General features: G+C 35.0%; 2 protein-coding genes across 3 annotated transcripts; one reads left to right on the top strand and one right to left on the bottom strand.

Annotated features, from left to right (window-relative positions):
* The first annotated feature begins 31 nt into the window (after positions 1–31).
* On the top strand, positions 32–3,474 carry LOC131005417 (ABC transporter I family member 10-like). The gene is made up of 5 exons (XM_057932406.1): positions 32–614; positions 926–1,012; positions 1,967–2,092; positions 2,178–2,300; positions 3,162–3,474. The coding sequence occupies exons 1-5, from the start codon at positions 354–356 to the stop codon at positions 3,369–3,371; spliced, it is 807 nt and encodes a 268-aa protein (XP_057788389.1). The 5' UTR covers positions 32–353; the 3' UTR covers positions 3,372–3,474.
* A 153-nt stretch (positions 3,475–3,627) lies between these two features.
* LOC131005401 (uncharacterized) lies at positions 3,628–7,001 on the bottom strand. 2 transcript variants are annotated; one of them, XM_057932374.1, is made up of 8 exons: positions 6,618–7,001; positions 5,262–5,725; positions 5,092–5,164; positions 4,931–5,011; positions 4,756–4,819; positions 4,226–4,313; positions 3,989–4,073; positions 3,628–3,831 (listed from the first exon to the last, which is right to left on the bottom strand). In XM_057932374.1, the coding sequence occupies exons 1-8, from the start codon at positions 6,708–6,710 to the stop codon at positions 3,793–3,795; spliced, it is 987 nt and encodes a 328-aa protein (XP_057788357.1). In that variant the 5' UTR covers positions 6,711–7,001; the 3' UTR covers positions 3,628–3,792. The 2 variants fall into 2 exon arrangements, with proteins under 2 accessions (XP_057788357.1, XP_057788356.1); XM_057932373.1 differs by having other exon boundaries at positions 3,628–4,073; positions 6,618–6,978.
* Between the last annotated feature and the right edge of the window lie 9,635 nt (positions 7,002–16,636).

The raw sequence follows: 16,636 nt of genomic DNA, 5'->3' as shown, positions 1-16,636 counted from the left end.
AAATTTTATATAAATGAAACATAATTAGTAAGGTGTTCTCTTTCTAACCAACAATTGGTTTCTTAAATTTTATATAAATGAAACATAGTTAGTAAATGATAAATTTGTTAGGGTGAATTGGTTTCTTAATTACCACAATTAGAAACTCACAATTTATCATTGTTCTCTAAAGAGAATTATCGTATTTCTCTTTCAAAAAAAGAAAAAAGAAAGGGGAGATATCATTTTTATCATTCAAATTTGTGTAATCAAACATGGCAGAATAAATATTTTATCTTGAAAAGGAAAACCTCGAATTTCAAACTAATAATTATAGACCACAATCCATGGCGTAATCTCTTGTTCCTTAGACAATGAACGCGACCGCCGTGGTTCGCGCCACCGCGGCCGTGCAATTTTCACTTCACCGTGTTCACTCCAGCGGAGACAATTACACCGCCACCGCCACCGTCGCCACCACTTCAGCAATAGAATGTCGGAATCTCAGCTACTCCGTTAGAACTCGGCAGGGAAATTTTGTCCCAATTCTCACCGATTGCTCTCTCAGCATTCCATCTGGACAGTTCTGGATGCTTCTAGGCCCCAATGGTTGCGGGAAATCTACCCTTCTAAAGGTATACAATAATTTTCACTTATGCAATATATGTGCGAATTGTTGTCAATTGTTTGTTTGAAGTCTGCGAGAATTTGTTTCTTGGATCTTCGGGGAGATTCCTATCTTGGAAGCAGAATTAATTTCTTTAATGTGGCGTGTTGTGTCGCCTGCGCATCAGTTGGATAGACTTAGGGTGTTTGTGATGCATTAGGATGAAAACATGCATGGAAGCGTATGGTTGCAACATTGGGGAATGAATATTCTCTAATCTCATGAACCCCATTTTGCTAATTTAAACACAAGTGGCATTTGTTTCTTGAAACTTTGCAGATTTTGGGTGGTTTATTGAATCCAAGTGGTGGGTATTTGCATGTTAAGAAGCCCAGGAGTTTTGTATTTCAGAATCCTGATCACCAGGTACCTATGAAGTACATGTTACATTTGTAAATCTCTCTGCTTGGAATGGCTACTATAGTGAGATATTTTCTATGTGCCATAAATCCCTTTTTGTTTGTGTTTTCCCAAGGTAAATTGTTTTGGTATAAGCCACGAGCACTTTAAAACACTAATCTAGTAGTATATTTCAGAAAATTTTGCAAAGGTGTTGTCCAGTTTGTTATGACTCTGGATTCGGCGAATATGTAGATTCTTAAATGTTTGATCCATGTTGGTTGGATAAATAATGGAAAATGCTCTCCTTCCTCAACTAGTATGTAGGTACTAAATGAACTGAACACTTTTATAGTGGATTTTTAGCTATGCTTCTCCTCATGTATATTTGGTTAATGTTAGAAAAAATGTTAAGAGAAATGGAGGCATTATCTTGGACCTAATTAGGTGGTGCATGGGATACATCAAAAACTTTGTTGGCCGATGCCTTATTCTATGAACATTTAAGAGAGAAAAGATCTCTATGGAGTTCGTTAGAAGAATTAAGTGAAAATTTGATGTACACTACTTTCACGAGAAAACACACAAGAAAAAAATATAGTAGAAGATCCAAGATGAGGAACATTTATAGTATCAAGGAAAGATGTTCTCCAAATACTTGCATTAGAAGAAATGGCAACTTCTGCCAGGTGAATGAGACAAGAATTGAGAGTGAAAAGATGAGTAAATAATGTTTCTACCTGAGTGCAACTTCTGAGGGCTGTGCATTATTTATAATTCAAATGATATTCGTTCTGGTAAGTCTAAGTTCTGGAAAATGTTCTGGATTTCAATGAAAGTACAAGTTAATCTATTGAAATCCTTTAAAAGGTCTTCACCACTTTAGTTTTGTCTTCAGAATCGCTCCGTATATATAGCTATATTTCAAATCTGTGTTAGTCAGAGAAAGCCATTTTCGTAATCTCACCATTCTTTTGGCAGGTAGTTATGCCCACTGTAGAGGCGGATGTGGCGTTTGGCCTTGGCAATTTCAGTATGGCCAATGATGAGATTACATCTAGAGTGGCTAAAGCTTTGGATGCTGTAGGCATGCATGAATACTTGCAAGTATGTCAAAAGGAGCTATAAATTATTGCAAATTGTTATGAACTAAATATTTCTGCGTGCTTGACCACTATTGTCAACCGTCTAGAGACCAATCCAGACCCTTAGTGGTGGTCAGAAGCAAAGGGTTGCTATAGCTGGCGCTCTGGCGGAAGCATGCAAAGTATTGTTACTGGATGAACTTACATCATTCTTGGATGAAGATGATCAGGTATGGCTACTGCTCCCTTTTCTTGTTGCTTGTGGAGTGACAGAGGATTGTTATTTAATGGTTTCTCATAACTTGAGCTAATGATGATTGGAGGATTATGGGTGAAATGCTGAAACAAATAATCACTCCCTCATATCATGCAAAAATGTGTTACCATAATACCATGTGATGAGCAAAATGCATAGAAGAAAAGTTTAGAACCCATCACAGAAAAGTAAAATTGAGATATCCAAATTATCTACCAAAAGGAAAAAAAATTGATATATCAAATACCTACATCCTAGAGATAGTGGAATCACTTCTGCTGGGTAAATGGCAATGATCATACAGAAAGCACATATACCATCACACTTGCACGTTGGTTATAATGGGATCTTGAGATATATGGTTGGTAATATATATGCACGGCTGCGTGTGAATTGGTTTATAAATATTATTATTATTATTTGGAGAAAAGGTCTATACATATTTTTAAGTTCAGGATTATTCATTTGGGATGCCTGAAATCAAAATATAGTGGTCACAGAATGATCTAAGTCTATTCAGCATTTAGATATTAATCAAGATCACTTCAAATAAGTTTGTTTTAGGTGTGGATGTTGTGACCTGCGGTCTTGCTTATTTGGTCATGCCTTCATATAATTGATGCATGCCAGAGTGTATTTGAAGAGGGTTCTAGCTTATATGCATCAACCTACTATGTGCATGTCAGTTGTGTAGGAATTCTTTGTTCCTCCATTTTCTCTATATAGTATGACATCCGGGCCTTTAACGCTGCTTATTTATAATTTTTCGTCATGGAAAATTCTGTTGAGATGCAACATTCACATTTGAACAATGATGATTGTCTTTTTTTGATAGGTTGCGGTTGTAAGAGCAGTTCAAAGCTCTGTGGCTAGTTCCAAAGAAACTACAGCATTATGGGTTACACACCGTTTAGAAGAACTCGAATATGCAGATGGTGCCATCTACATGGAAGATGGCAAGGTTGTTTTACAAGGCAATGCTTCTACCATAAAGAATTTTGTTGAGTCTAAGCAAGCCTCTTACATTAAGCAAATTAATTCTTGAGTAGTCACAATGTCATGTATCTTTTCATATTTTTAAGCTCTACTTGTATACCTATATTTACTTCTCTTTACTCGACTTCAATAGTGAATCAAAATCTGGCATACATTAATTTGTAATGTAGATAATGGTGATATTGCTAGCCTTTTGGCAAAAAGCATAAAATTCTTGCCATCAAAAGCCTATAAACATTTGAAATAGAAAAGGGAATAAATACATAAAACTGGATATTGCTCGAAATGCAAAGATATAACACAAGTTAGATAAATATTGAATATAATTTCAACCAACCAATGAACCATCACCATACATACATGCGTACATGTTTAGTGAAATAAAAAATAAATTAAAATGAAAGAATTGGTCTTTCAAATAACCCCATTATATAAAGTTATAACACAATAACAAACTGTAATCTTTTGCTTCATGTAAGGTATTGAGATGCGTGCGTAAAACCCCACAGCTGCGAGAGGAACAAGAATAAGGGTTAGCAAAACCTATATATACTTTTGAATATAAAAGTAACGTGATTATTTTTTGTAAAATACTACATTTATCAATAGTTCTTTCAATTCCCAATTGGAAATACAAGTTATGAAGGGGAAAATAGAAAAGAGTACCTCAACATCCTTCAATACAAACTCTTGATCATGAGCTAAACACGAGTTCCCAAATGTTTCACAAGGGCCACTGGTTCCAGATAATCTGCAACGGAGAATCAAATACGATGTCACGAGCTTATAAAATCTTCTTCAAAATGTTCCAATTTTTTCACTGAAAGCCCCTTATACTATTTCAGTAATTGTAATTGCAACTTTACTTAATAAGCTTAGCGAACATGCGGTGAAAGAACTCACAGATCTTCGTTCAAGCACAGAGCAAAGCTTGCACCTCCACCGAAAGCAATCAAATCATTCAAGCACAAATAGAAGTATCTGTTTGCACCTATACAAGTAATAAACGGATAAAGATACATCAGTTCTGAGATTGTAACAGCCTGGTCATATCAAGCACTACTATGGCAGCTTCCAAACTGAGATTTTAATATCAAGTTATGGAACGATGAAATCCATAACATGGACAACTTTTTATTATGAGAATTAGAGCTCAAATCATAATATTAAATCCAGTCAAACGAGAAATTTCCACTAAACTCCAGTTGCAACATTTTGGGGTAGCCCATAGGCATCTCACTTGCAACTTCTTTTAGACTAGTCATAACCACGAGTGGGTAAAATTTTAGCCAACTGTGACCAAAATCCGTTTGGTGCATAAGAAAGGTCAGCTTTACATCTTTTTTACCAAAACTGGAGACATAAAAACCAAACACGGACAATGGCAGAAACGAGTCAAACGACTTAGTATGGTTACAACATCGTGTACTTACCAGTTGCTCTGAATAGCCTTGGTTCGCCATATCGAGTCGTGAAAACAAAACTTTGATTTGTTCCCTGTCAGGTAGAGGCAAATTAGCTAATAATCGGCATTAGAGGGTAAAATGTGTAACTGAAAACAGTGAATCGGAACAGGATTTCCATGGTCGAGAGAAGCATACAACATACTTGATATTTTCTTTTTGAAGTAACCTTCAAAGGGCGGTCAAATAAGCCACCGAATACAGCACCCTGCTTGTCTCCAGTGATCTGAGAACAAAATAAGGATCAATTTTAAATGACTAAAATTTTCAAGAAACTACAGCTGGTTGATATAAAGTTCAACGTACCAACAGCAGTGGACCAGGAAGATCAGTACTCTTTCGGATAAGTGTGTTTAGTGATATACCATGTTTTGCCGTACTGCCCTTCATTCAGTAAATTATAGAGCGTACATCAAGACCTAATTGTGAAATCACAGAACCGTACGCACAATCAACAAATTTTAAATTGATTTTACCTGTACAACATAACCCATTGACAACCTTTAACGATGTTAGGTAGTGACGCCTCGAAGAAATTATATAAATCTGGAGAGATGAACAGAGATTCATCTATAAAGCTGGGCATGGACTTCTCGAAACTATGTGGCGTAAAAACATCTTCAAATATATCAGAGCCACTACTGGTGCTTCTCCCGGAATCAGGTACTGAATTTTGGCTGCCAAACGAATCATGATTATGATTGTGGGTCCTCACCGAGCCATGTCCACTATTTTCATTTTCAAAATCATCGTAGCTTTCTGTCCTATCCAAGGGCTTATCTTTCAATGAAAAACTTTTACTTCTCCATTGGAAAGATTTTGATCCAGTAGATGCAACTCCGTCAGTATGCTCATTTGGTCTGTACCAGCTGAAACTGGCCGAGGGGAGAAAAGAAAGCATAGAAGACGGCGATTTTCCATCCTTAGGATGTGACCTGGCCTACACATATAGAACCTAGTGTTATAAAAGATATCTGCAACAGTAGATACTTGTGGAGAATCTAACTAATGCAAATTTCCATTCCTACTCAAAATCGACTAATTATAAACACAGGTTTTTACAACAATGAATTTTAACAACAGAACCACATCTGTGCTTGACATATCATAACACAACGAAAATATAACAAACAACATGACAAACAACATCAGAATCTAATAATAAATTGATCCAATGAACACATGGTTCCAGAGCTGCAGTTCGAAAAATGCCAAAGCTAATAGCAGATTGCTAAATGTGACATCAAACACATTATCCCACTAGTGAGCTACTCCTGTTGATCCAACAACACATATTTTATCCTTTTACCTTTAACAAATTCAGAAAACATCATTTTCTTTATCTAGTTAAAATTCTGAGGCACAAACTTCTCAAGTCCAACTCACATTCCTTTTTAGGTGTATTTATCACTAAAAAGCTCAGTAGTTTAACTTTGTTCATACTTGAAAATTATTTAACCTGAAAAGAGATTAATTTATGACAAAAAGGAAGCTAAATTGGACAGCCTTTTCCCATCAGATCGCAATTCTAATTTGGGAAATTTTCAGGTGTTTCAACCTATAATGATCCCTAGTTAAATCATATCAAATTGAGAACTATTCCTGCATCACAAACCTTAAAATATCCCCAAAGAGGATCATCCAATTAACAAAACAAATCGCAAAACACAACACATTGCACCAAAAATACCAGAACGCAAAGCCTTTACTCATAGATCAAATGAAAACTTTAGCAAAATCCCTTGTTCATCAAATCGCTCAAAATCAATTTCAAACATTCATATATTCAAAAAAAAATTGAGGGGAAAAAGAGGTGGCTAACAAAAGGGTACCTCAGAATCTTGATCTACCGCCTCAATAGACGTTTGCGAATCGGAAAAGAAACTCGATAACTTATCGTAAACCTTGTCTCTAATGGCATACATTCTTCCCTTCCCTGTCTTTTCTTCCCCCCTTAGAGAATTCCGTCTTGGTTGTGCTTTTTTTGGGGGGGAAGAAAGTGAAAAGATCGTATTTTCGAAGAAACCCAGATCCAGATTTGGGCAAAGGTGATAAAGTAGCTAATTTTGAGGGAAGAAACGAATATGAAGATGGAATGAAGAGGAGGTCACCGACTGCTCTCATTGATTCTGTGTCACTAAACGCGCAAAATCTTGGGAAAATTGGTAACAAATGTTGATTCTTTTCAAATTGGTGTCAATTTCTAATTTTGCTTTCTTTCAAATAAATTCCTTTTTTCCGAAAGAAAGGAAGAAATAAATCATTATTTTTAGTTTTAAAAAAAAATCATTATTTTTGTTTACCCACCAAAAAAAGGAAGAAATAAATATTTTTAAATTGGACTTATTATGACTTTTGTTAAGTTTTGAATATTAAAAAACACAAGATGAATAAATTACAGTCATGTAAGGCACGAAAAATAAAGGAGTATTATATTATTTATTTTTGCATATGAAAATGTTAGGATTATAAAATACTGTTTGTATTTAGTAGTAAAAGTTTTACAAAGATGATATATATGTCGACTACTAGTTTCAAGATATAGATGATTTATCAATTCGGAACTCGAAAAATAAAAATATAAAATACTATGGAGTAGAGGTTGTTTACTTTAATCGGATGTATCCCACTTTTTTAAGTTAGATATAGTAACTCCATCTCACAAAAATATGAATATTTGTAAATCATACGAAATATTAAAAATCATAAAACAAGTGTCCAGAATCAATAAAATTATAAATTGATATAGTTGAATAATAATGTTTGTTAATTACCCATTATCCACCAAAATGCAGAAAGTCTACAGTGGAATATGAATGAATTACGCAATAAACCTAATATTAACAGTCACGGTAGACGGTATCATGTCCCTACGATGCAGTCCTAAATTAACAAACTTGAATTTTGAATTGTTATATTTTAATTAGAGTTTAATAAAATCTAATTCTCATTAAAAATAATAATTAGAAATCAATAAATATTAATTAAAATATAATTATCTCCAATTAAAATTTTAATTTAATATTTAAATCGGATCTAAAATTTTCATGTAAAAAATAATAAAATGCAACCTCTTACGTATTGGGATTCGCTAATCCTACTTTAACTAACACGAGCGCAAACTTCTCTTTGTATAACGAACACACGAAAGTAGTTTGAATTTGAGTAGGGTGGAGATCTTGAATTGCAATGGTAACAAGGGGGGATTCTAACGCAATATATTTAAAATTTGGATTATTATAATAATTTTGACCATAATTCAGTACAAAATAAAACGTAGTTTACAATCAGTCTTTTCAGTCCAATATGAAGGGATATTTATGTTTTTTAGGTCTTCAATGCTTTTGAGATAATTTTTAAATTTGATTTGTGGTCAATTCTTTTATCAGATCTCTATTTCACATCCCTTTATGTTTTTTTTCATCATCCCTTCAATTTTTGAGGGTTTACGCCGCTCAATCTAGGCCTATCTTTTGGTATTTAGGTCTCATATGATAAACGAGATAAGCTCAAATATAGTCCTCATCACTATTAATCGATAATTATAGTTTTTTTTATTTTTTCTTTAAAGTGTGGTTTGAGCACATTATTTGGGGGACCGATGCTTCAAAAAAATGAAAGCTTTCAAACACAGCCACTAATTCTTCAAAATGATTTTATTGGAAACGGTTATAAAGTTTGATTGAAATGCGGCCCTCTTTCATAGGAAATAAAGTACTAGCATTTGGTAATTGAAATGACATAAAGGGAATTTAAGACTCTTATCATATGAAACTCAGAGACAAAGATTGATGCTCTTTAAATTAGACAATAGTCACATTTTCATCTTTTTGGTTTAATAGGTATATATCCATCCGTCCTCGTATTACAAATATTTCACTTTTCACAATAGAATGTTCTACTATAAATTATTCCATCTTTTTTATAAATAATTAAAAAAAATAATTAATTAATAGACCCATCACGTACTCTTTCCCTATACCTATTTTTACAAATACAAGTCAAATATTTAAAAGTAATGTGATATTTGTAATGCGACGAAAATAGTATATGTCTATATGTCTTCTTGTATTAGTACATAACATTAAATTTAGGGTGATTCTATTCATAGCCCCCATTTTACTCTATGTAGCCTTCAATTTAATAAAGAGTGGATTTTTAAAATGGCCACTTTCATATTGTAAAGATAAAAAATGTCCACTAAAATAAAAAATATAAAAAATGTCCACTGTTACCAAAATACCCTTCACATTAAAAATTAAAAAAATATCCACTTTACATCACCCCTTTAAAAAATCCCGCAATTCACAACCAGTCGAATTCACAACCAGAATTTTTTGTTTGTGAATTCACAACTTGTCGAATTCACAGCCAAAATTTAATTCACAACCAGTCGAATTCACAACCAAAATTTAATTCACAACTAGAATTTTTTGGTTGTGAATTCACAACAAACGAATTCACAACCAAAATTTAATTCACAATCAGATTTATGTTGGTTGTGAATTCACAACCTGAATTTAATTCGCAACTAGAATTTATTTTGGTTGTGAATTCAAGTAGTTGTGAGTTTGAGTTTTTAAAGTTTGAATTCACAATTAAAACTGTAATTTATTTTGATTGTGAATTCATAAATGTGGTCGTGAATTCAAGAACATTAAATTGTGAATTCATAAATTTGGTTGTGAATTTAAGAACATTAAAAAAATAATTATACAGCTCAATCAAATTGGTGTACAACACCAAAATACAACAACTCAATCTACCATCAATTGAGCGAAATAAATTTCCTCTGTTTTTTCACATCTATTTCTCATTCATCAAGCTAAACTAATTCACACATCATCTTCTTCCACAAATTCCCCAATTTCCTGCTCTTTTCCCCAACAACAACAACAAACTCTCTTTCCCGTTGTACCCCTGCAGATTCTCCAAAATGTCCTCCCCCTTCACGAGCCCCCGCCGCCGTTCGCCACGCCGCAGATGCTCTCCGTTTGGCTGCGGCCGCGCCTCGCTGTCGACCTCTTCGGATCGTGGGGCGTCAAGCCGGGCACAAAAAATGTCCACAATCTGTGGCTGGAGATCGCCGAGGGCGAGACCTCTCTCGTCGATTCTGTCCCTCCTGTTCACACGGTCGAGGCACCGCAGCCGCCCGCTGTCGGAGAAGATGAAGCCCGGTGAATCGGTCGAGGCGGCGGTTTACTGCGCCGTGAAAGAGGAATTAGGGTTAGGATCATCGGTCAAAATTGGAACTCTAGGGATCGATAATTGCTCAGCCCTAACGGAGACGGCGATCGACAGTAATACCACTCCAGATCTCCGGCGATCGACGACGATCGATGGTGGCTGTGCGGCGCTGCCGCTGCGATTGCCGGAGATCTACCACTGCAACTGCGGCTGCGCTCTCCACAAGTTGAATCCGACAACTCCAAGTCAGAATAGAGAGATAGAAAGAGGCGTCGCGGTGGTGGTGGTTGTGCGGCGTTGCCGGAGATTAAGTGGCGACGGCAAGGCGGACGGGCGGCGCGCAGGGAAGGCAGACGAGAGAGAGAAAAAGAGAGAGAAAGATAGTGGAGAGAGAAAGATGCATACTGGAGAGAAAGATGTACATATATATTTAAAGGAGGGTATTTATGTCTTTTCAATCAAAAAGTGGACAATTTTTAAGTTTTTTATCTTAGTGGACAATTTTTATCTTTACAATATGAAAGTGGATAGTTTTATATATTAACTCTTTAATAAAATATTAAAAATATTAATAAAAATACTGTTTTACCCCCATAACCCCCATTTAATTTACATGTATCGTCATCCGTAGCCTTTGAAAGTATGAACAGAAAATAAGTTGAGATTAATTACAAATTCTTCAATCTTTGGTCCAACAACGATGAATTCGTCGATTGACAACGAAAAACATCAAAATTGTGGCTGAGGGAGAGCGATTGTTCAAATAATTCAGATGATGACTCTTTGAAAAGAAAAACACTCATCAACAACCCCAAATAACACTTCACCGCGCCGCCGTCCATTCCACAAGCTTTTGAGAGAGAGAAGTAGCTGTTGCCGGGGAGGCGGAGGATGAGATCTTCCTGATCGGCGTAGATGTGGCCGTGCTTGACGGAAGGGCGGAGATAGTTCATCCAATGGAGGCGGAAGCTCTTCCCGCAACGGAGCCTTCTTTGGCAAAATTTGCTACATCCTCTCACTCTCTCTTTATGTAGTCGCTCAACAGCTCGTCGTCCTCTGCCGTCCACGACCCCCTCTTCGTGCAACACGGTACCGACTTCGCCCTCTTCCCCAGCCGCTGCCGACTCTTGACGTCGAAAGGAATTCCAGTCCGTACAAAAATACTCCATAAATATAGGCTATAAGGATGAAATGGTATTCCAGTTCGTATTCCCAATTCCCCTGTTGAGAGGAATTCCAGTTCGTATTCCCGATTATTTCGATAACACTCCCCAAATACCCAATCTGCGGCGTGCGTGGAGAGAGGACTGGAAGGAGAGTAGCTTTTTAATTAGAGGCTATAAGGATGAAATGGTATTTTGATTAATATTTTTAATGTTTTGTTAAATTAGAGGCTATATAGAGTAAAATTGAGGCTATGAATAGAATCTCCCTTAAATTTAATGTAGTCGTTTCTCTCCCTCTCTCTTTGTTTTTTAAGTTGGACAATTTTTTAAGCAACTCGCCAGTAATTTAAACTTGAATCAAATTTCTTGTAATTTTCCAACTGAAATTTCAGACTTTCTTTTATTTCGGTAACTATTTTAACCCAACTATTCAATCTTGGTAGATGAACGGATATGATCTTCCCGATTTTGTTTGACTGATGCTTTGACTTTGAATTTTCGAAGATATTCGTGCCAAGTTTTCATCTCTAGTGCCAATAATACTCATCATACCAAAAATATTACTCCTTTCGTCCCACTTCAAATGGCCCAAAACTATAGGACAATTTTATAGTTTTGGGCCATTTAAAATGGGACGGAGGGAGTACTATAATATATAAAAGTGTTAATATATATTAGTAGCCTAAAATATAAAAACAATTTTCAAAAAAGCCACAACTATAAAACTATAGTAAAAGTAGCCATTTTGTAGTGAAAAGACAAGTATATCCTTAGTGGGCCCACAAAATCCCTCCCTCTCTCTCCTCACCTCTCTCTCTCGATTTTTTAGTATATCTCTAAATTCAACAAAAATCACTCTCTCTCTCTTCTCTCCTCTCTCTCTCTCGAATTTTTTGTTTTAGGGGGAGCCGATTTTTTAGGGGGAGCCGATTTTTTATGAATATAGTGTTTTACATAATTATCCTCCATTAATTAATCAATTAGATTAGGCTTACAATTTTAGGGGGAGCCGGTTGCTTTAGTTTTCTATTTTTTGTTTTCGAAAATTATACTTATAAATCTTATAATAATTCGAATTTTATATTATTTTTTATTGCTGATTTTTTTATTTATTTGTTTCAAAATATTATCATTTATTTTTTGGAATTAAATTGTTTTTTCGAAATTAATATTTTTTTTGAAGATTTTTTTTTTTCGAAAATTATGTTTTACTTCTAAAAATAATTCTTGATTTGTTTCCACTAACTAGAGATTCTAATTCTCCTAAAAATAATCCTAAATTTGTTTCGGATTTTATTATGAAAAACATTTTGATAATGGTTTTTTTTTAAAGAATCGAAATTAGGAAAAAGATATTTTGTTTTTCGATAATTATTTTTTTCCTCTAATTTATGAATCGAAAAAACATTTGGGAGGTCATGGGAGGTCATGGGTTCGAATCCTACATGCCCTTAACATGAGTGATTTTTTAAAAAAAAAAATCAAAAAAAACACGCGCCCAACACATAACTCAATTTCCAGCCATGAATTGTTGCGGTTGCCACTGCCGAGCAAGGTGACAAAGTATTGATTTATGCCTAATTGTTCTAATTTTGGGGGTTTACATGCACATATTTTAAGTTAAATCTTCTGGAAATTGGTGCGTTTTATGGTTTGTTTTATGCTTTTCAGGAGATTTAGGTCTTATAGATGGAAGAGTGCGATTTTGGAGATTTTGGGGGTAAGAATGGTGTTTTTAGGCACACTTTATTATGCAGAGTTGAACTTCTCTATGAAGGCCCGTGCCAGAGTAGAGAAGCCCGCTTCAGAGCAGAGGAGTGCGCTCCAGAAGTCGCCAGCGAAATCCGCTCAAGCCAGAGAAATGAGAAAGCCAGAGCGGAAATGCCAGAGGAATTGAGGCGAGCGCGGAAATGCCAGAGGAATCGAAGCGAGTGAGGAATCGCCAGAGGAATCGAAGCGAGCGAGGAATCGCCAGAGAAATCACTTCGCTACTGGAAACATAAGTGTCAGAGGAATCGCTATGCCAGAGGATTCAAACGCCAGAGAAATCACCATTTCTATGGAGTCAGAGAAATCACCATTTCTCTGGAGTCAGCGAAATCAAGAAGCCAGTGTAGCCAAGTCATCACCAGAGGAGTAGAGAGTCAGAGCAGAGGAGATAGAAGTCCATTACAGCGGAATCGAGAAGCCAGAGAAATCACCATCCCTCTGGCGAAAGCCGGAGCGAAAACCATTCCGCTGGCGATAGCCAGAGCTGAAGCCATTCCGCTGGCGAAAGTCCCGAATTCGGCCAGGGAGGAGATTATTTCCGGGGCGCGCGTCATAGCTGGAGAGTTGCCTTATTTTGCACGATTCTATTGCCTTTAGAGTTTTACTTTGCATGGCAACTTTCATGGTGATCCAGAAGGATTTGAAGTCTATAAATAGGGCCATACTTTTCATTGTAAAAGATCAATCCCTTGCCCTAATTTTTGGAGTTCTGCCGTGAAGAAGCATCCAGCGCTGCACTGCTCCGAAGCTCAGGAATTTACTTGCTTTCATAGTTTTTCATAGTTTTCAAATTCATTGCTTTAAGTTAGATTTCAATTCAGTTTTTAGTTTATTCTTGGATTGTGATTGCGTGACACAATTACACGTTCAAGACATTTACGGTATTTCGTATTTAAATTCAATTTCTTTCGTTTAATCATGTTCATGTTTTTCATTCATGTTTATGCTTTCGTTTTAATTATGCAATTTAAATTATGCACTTTAGTTTCACGCCTAGATTAGAAGTCTTTAAATTTACAAATATTTAATTTCATAAGTAGGTTTAATTTAAGTTCTTTAAAATCTTGCCTAGGGTTTAATAGTTCAATTCGCCTAGCTTAGTTTTATAGTTCAGTTTTTACTTAAGTTTTTAATTCCAAGTTTTAGTTTAATAATCAATCTTTTTACTGTTTTCTTTAATATTTTTCCTGCGATACAATTAGAAGCCCTTAAAGACTTTCCTTGAGAGATGACACTGGGTCAACTTACCATCACTAGGATGTCCTTGTTCTATTGCAAGTCAAACTAGAGGTGTTCTAGGTTGAGTCAAGTATCATTCCCATATATGGGAGGTCATGGGTTCGAATCCCCCATACTTTTTTAAAGGTCTCATAATTTTTTCCCTCAAGTTATAATCTCCATTTACATATCAAAAAATGCCAACCAAGTGAAAATTTGCTTAGGAAGATATCAATTATTATTTCAACTTCATTAAATATCCCAGCTTAATACTATATTATAATACATTCAAATAAAGTATACATTATATTTGCACAAAAACATTGGTATCTATTGTATTTTCATTACAATTCGTACATTCATTTGACGTAAATGCACAGCATCACTCGTGTTGGGAGACGTAGATTTGAATGAACTAGCTGGAGATGGAGAACAAGAAGAGCAAGAACAAACAGTTGAGACAAGAAGGCGGCGCAAGAAGAAGTGTAGTGTTTGCAAGAGCGAAAAGCATACAAGAAATTATGTCCTATGCAGGTTGGTGAATCTTAAGTGTCATTTTTCATTTAAATGTGACTATGTAGCTTGAACCGTATTGTTATTATGGATGGATGTTGTCATTTTGGACTATGTTGTTATTGTGGATGGATGGATTGTTGGAGCTTTTGTTGGTTGTAGGATGAAACTGTCCTTAAATTATGTAATCGTGTACTATTTGTGTACTGAAGAACCAGGTTTTTGTGTACAATTTCGTGCACTTGATAACTATGGATGATGCCAGGTTTCGTGTATGTCTTTGTGTTCTAATTTATAGATTTCGTGTACTATTCGTGTACTGAAGAAATAGGTTTTGTGTATGACTTCGTGCACTTGATATTAATAAATAAAAATAGCTTTCGTGTACTGTTTCGTGTTTATGTTTATAGGTTTCATGTACTCTTTCGTGTATCTATTTATAAGTAATTGTGTCTTATTTTGTGCACTTGGGATAACCAGGTTTCGTGTACTATGTCGTGTATTGAAGAACATGTTCAAGTGTGCACGAGATATTGTACACGACTATAACCTTTTGGACACGGCACTAGACACAAAATCAAATAACATACTTTTAAATGATTTGGCATCGATATGGATGTTAACATTTTCATTTTCATTGAGAATTATGCTTCAAATCTCAAAATAAACTTACTTAACACGATTTTATTGAATTCTCTATTAAATTAGTGAAAGTTAAAACTTACAACTTTGTAAGAGAATCCACATAAATATTAATGAAGTAACTTAAGATTTATACGAATAATAAGTCATATTGTTGTTTTAAAGACATTCTTAGTAAAGATTATAAACTCAATTGGCTCATTGCACCAATTTATAATGATCGATTAATTCAAAAATCGATCTAAAATCAGTCATCCTATACGGTGCACGAGATTAGGGTACACGAATCATTCGTTTCGTGCAGTGGTTCGTGCTGTATTTCGTGTACCCTAAGGGTTCGTGTACCCTGATCTCGTGCACCGAATAGGATGATTGATTTTAGATCGATTTTTGAATTAATCGATCATTATAAATTGGTGCAATGAGCCAACTGAGTAGTTTTTATAATCTTTACTAAGAATGTCTTTAAAACAACAATATGGCTTATTATTCGTATAAATCTCAAGTTACTTCATTAATATTTATGTGGATTCTCTTACAAAGTTGTAAGTTTTAACTTTCACTAATTTAATAGAGAATTCAATAAAATCGTGTTAAGTAAATTTATTTTGAGATTTGAAGCATAATTCGCAATGAAAATGAAAATGTTAACATCCATATCGATGTCAAATCATTTAAAAGTATGTCATTTGATTTCGTGTATAGTGCCGTGTTCAAAAGGTCATAGTCGTGTACAATATCTCGTGCACACTTGAACATGTTCTTCAATACACGACATAGTACACGAAACCTACAATAGATACCAATGTTTTTGTGCAAATATAATGTATACTTTATTTGAATGTATTATAATATAGTATTAAGCTGGGATATTTAACGAAGTTGAAATAATAATTGATATATTCCTAAGCAAATTTTCACTTGGTGGGCATTTTTTGATATGTAAATGGAGATTTTAACTTGAGGAAAAAAATTATGAGACCTTTAAAAAAGTATGGGGGATTCGAACCCATGACCTCCCATATATGGGAATGATACTTTGTCACCTTGCTCGGCAGTGGCAGCTGCAACAATTCATGGCTGGAAATTGAGTTATGTGTTGGGCGCGTGTTTTTTTGATTTTTTTTAAAAAAATCACTCATGTTAAGGGCATGTAGGATTCGAACCCATGACCTCCCATGACCTCCCAAATGTTTTTTCGATTCATAAATTAGAGGAAAAAAAATAATTATCGAAAAACAAAATATCTTTTTCCTAATTTCGATTCTTTAAAAAAAACCATTATCAAAATATTTTTTATAATAAAATCCGAAACAAATTTAGGATTATTTTTAGAAGAATTAGAATCTCTAATT

Source organism: Salvia miltiorrhiza, chromosome 1, assembly GCF_028751815.1.
Source record: "Salvia miltiorrhiza cultivar Shanhuang (shh) chromosome 1, IMPLAD_Smil_shh, whole genome shotgun sequence".
Classification (NCBI taxonomy): Eukaryota; Viridiplantae; Streptophyta; class Magnoliopsida; order Lamiales; family Lamiaceae; genus Salvia; species Salvia miltiorrhiza.
Note: the sequence above shows the minus strand (reverse complement) of the source record. Positions and strands in the feature narration are given on the sequence as shown.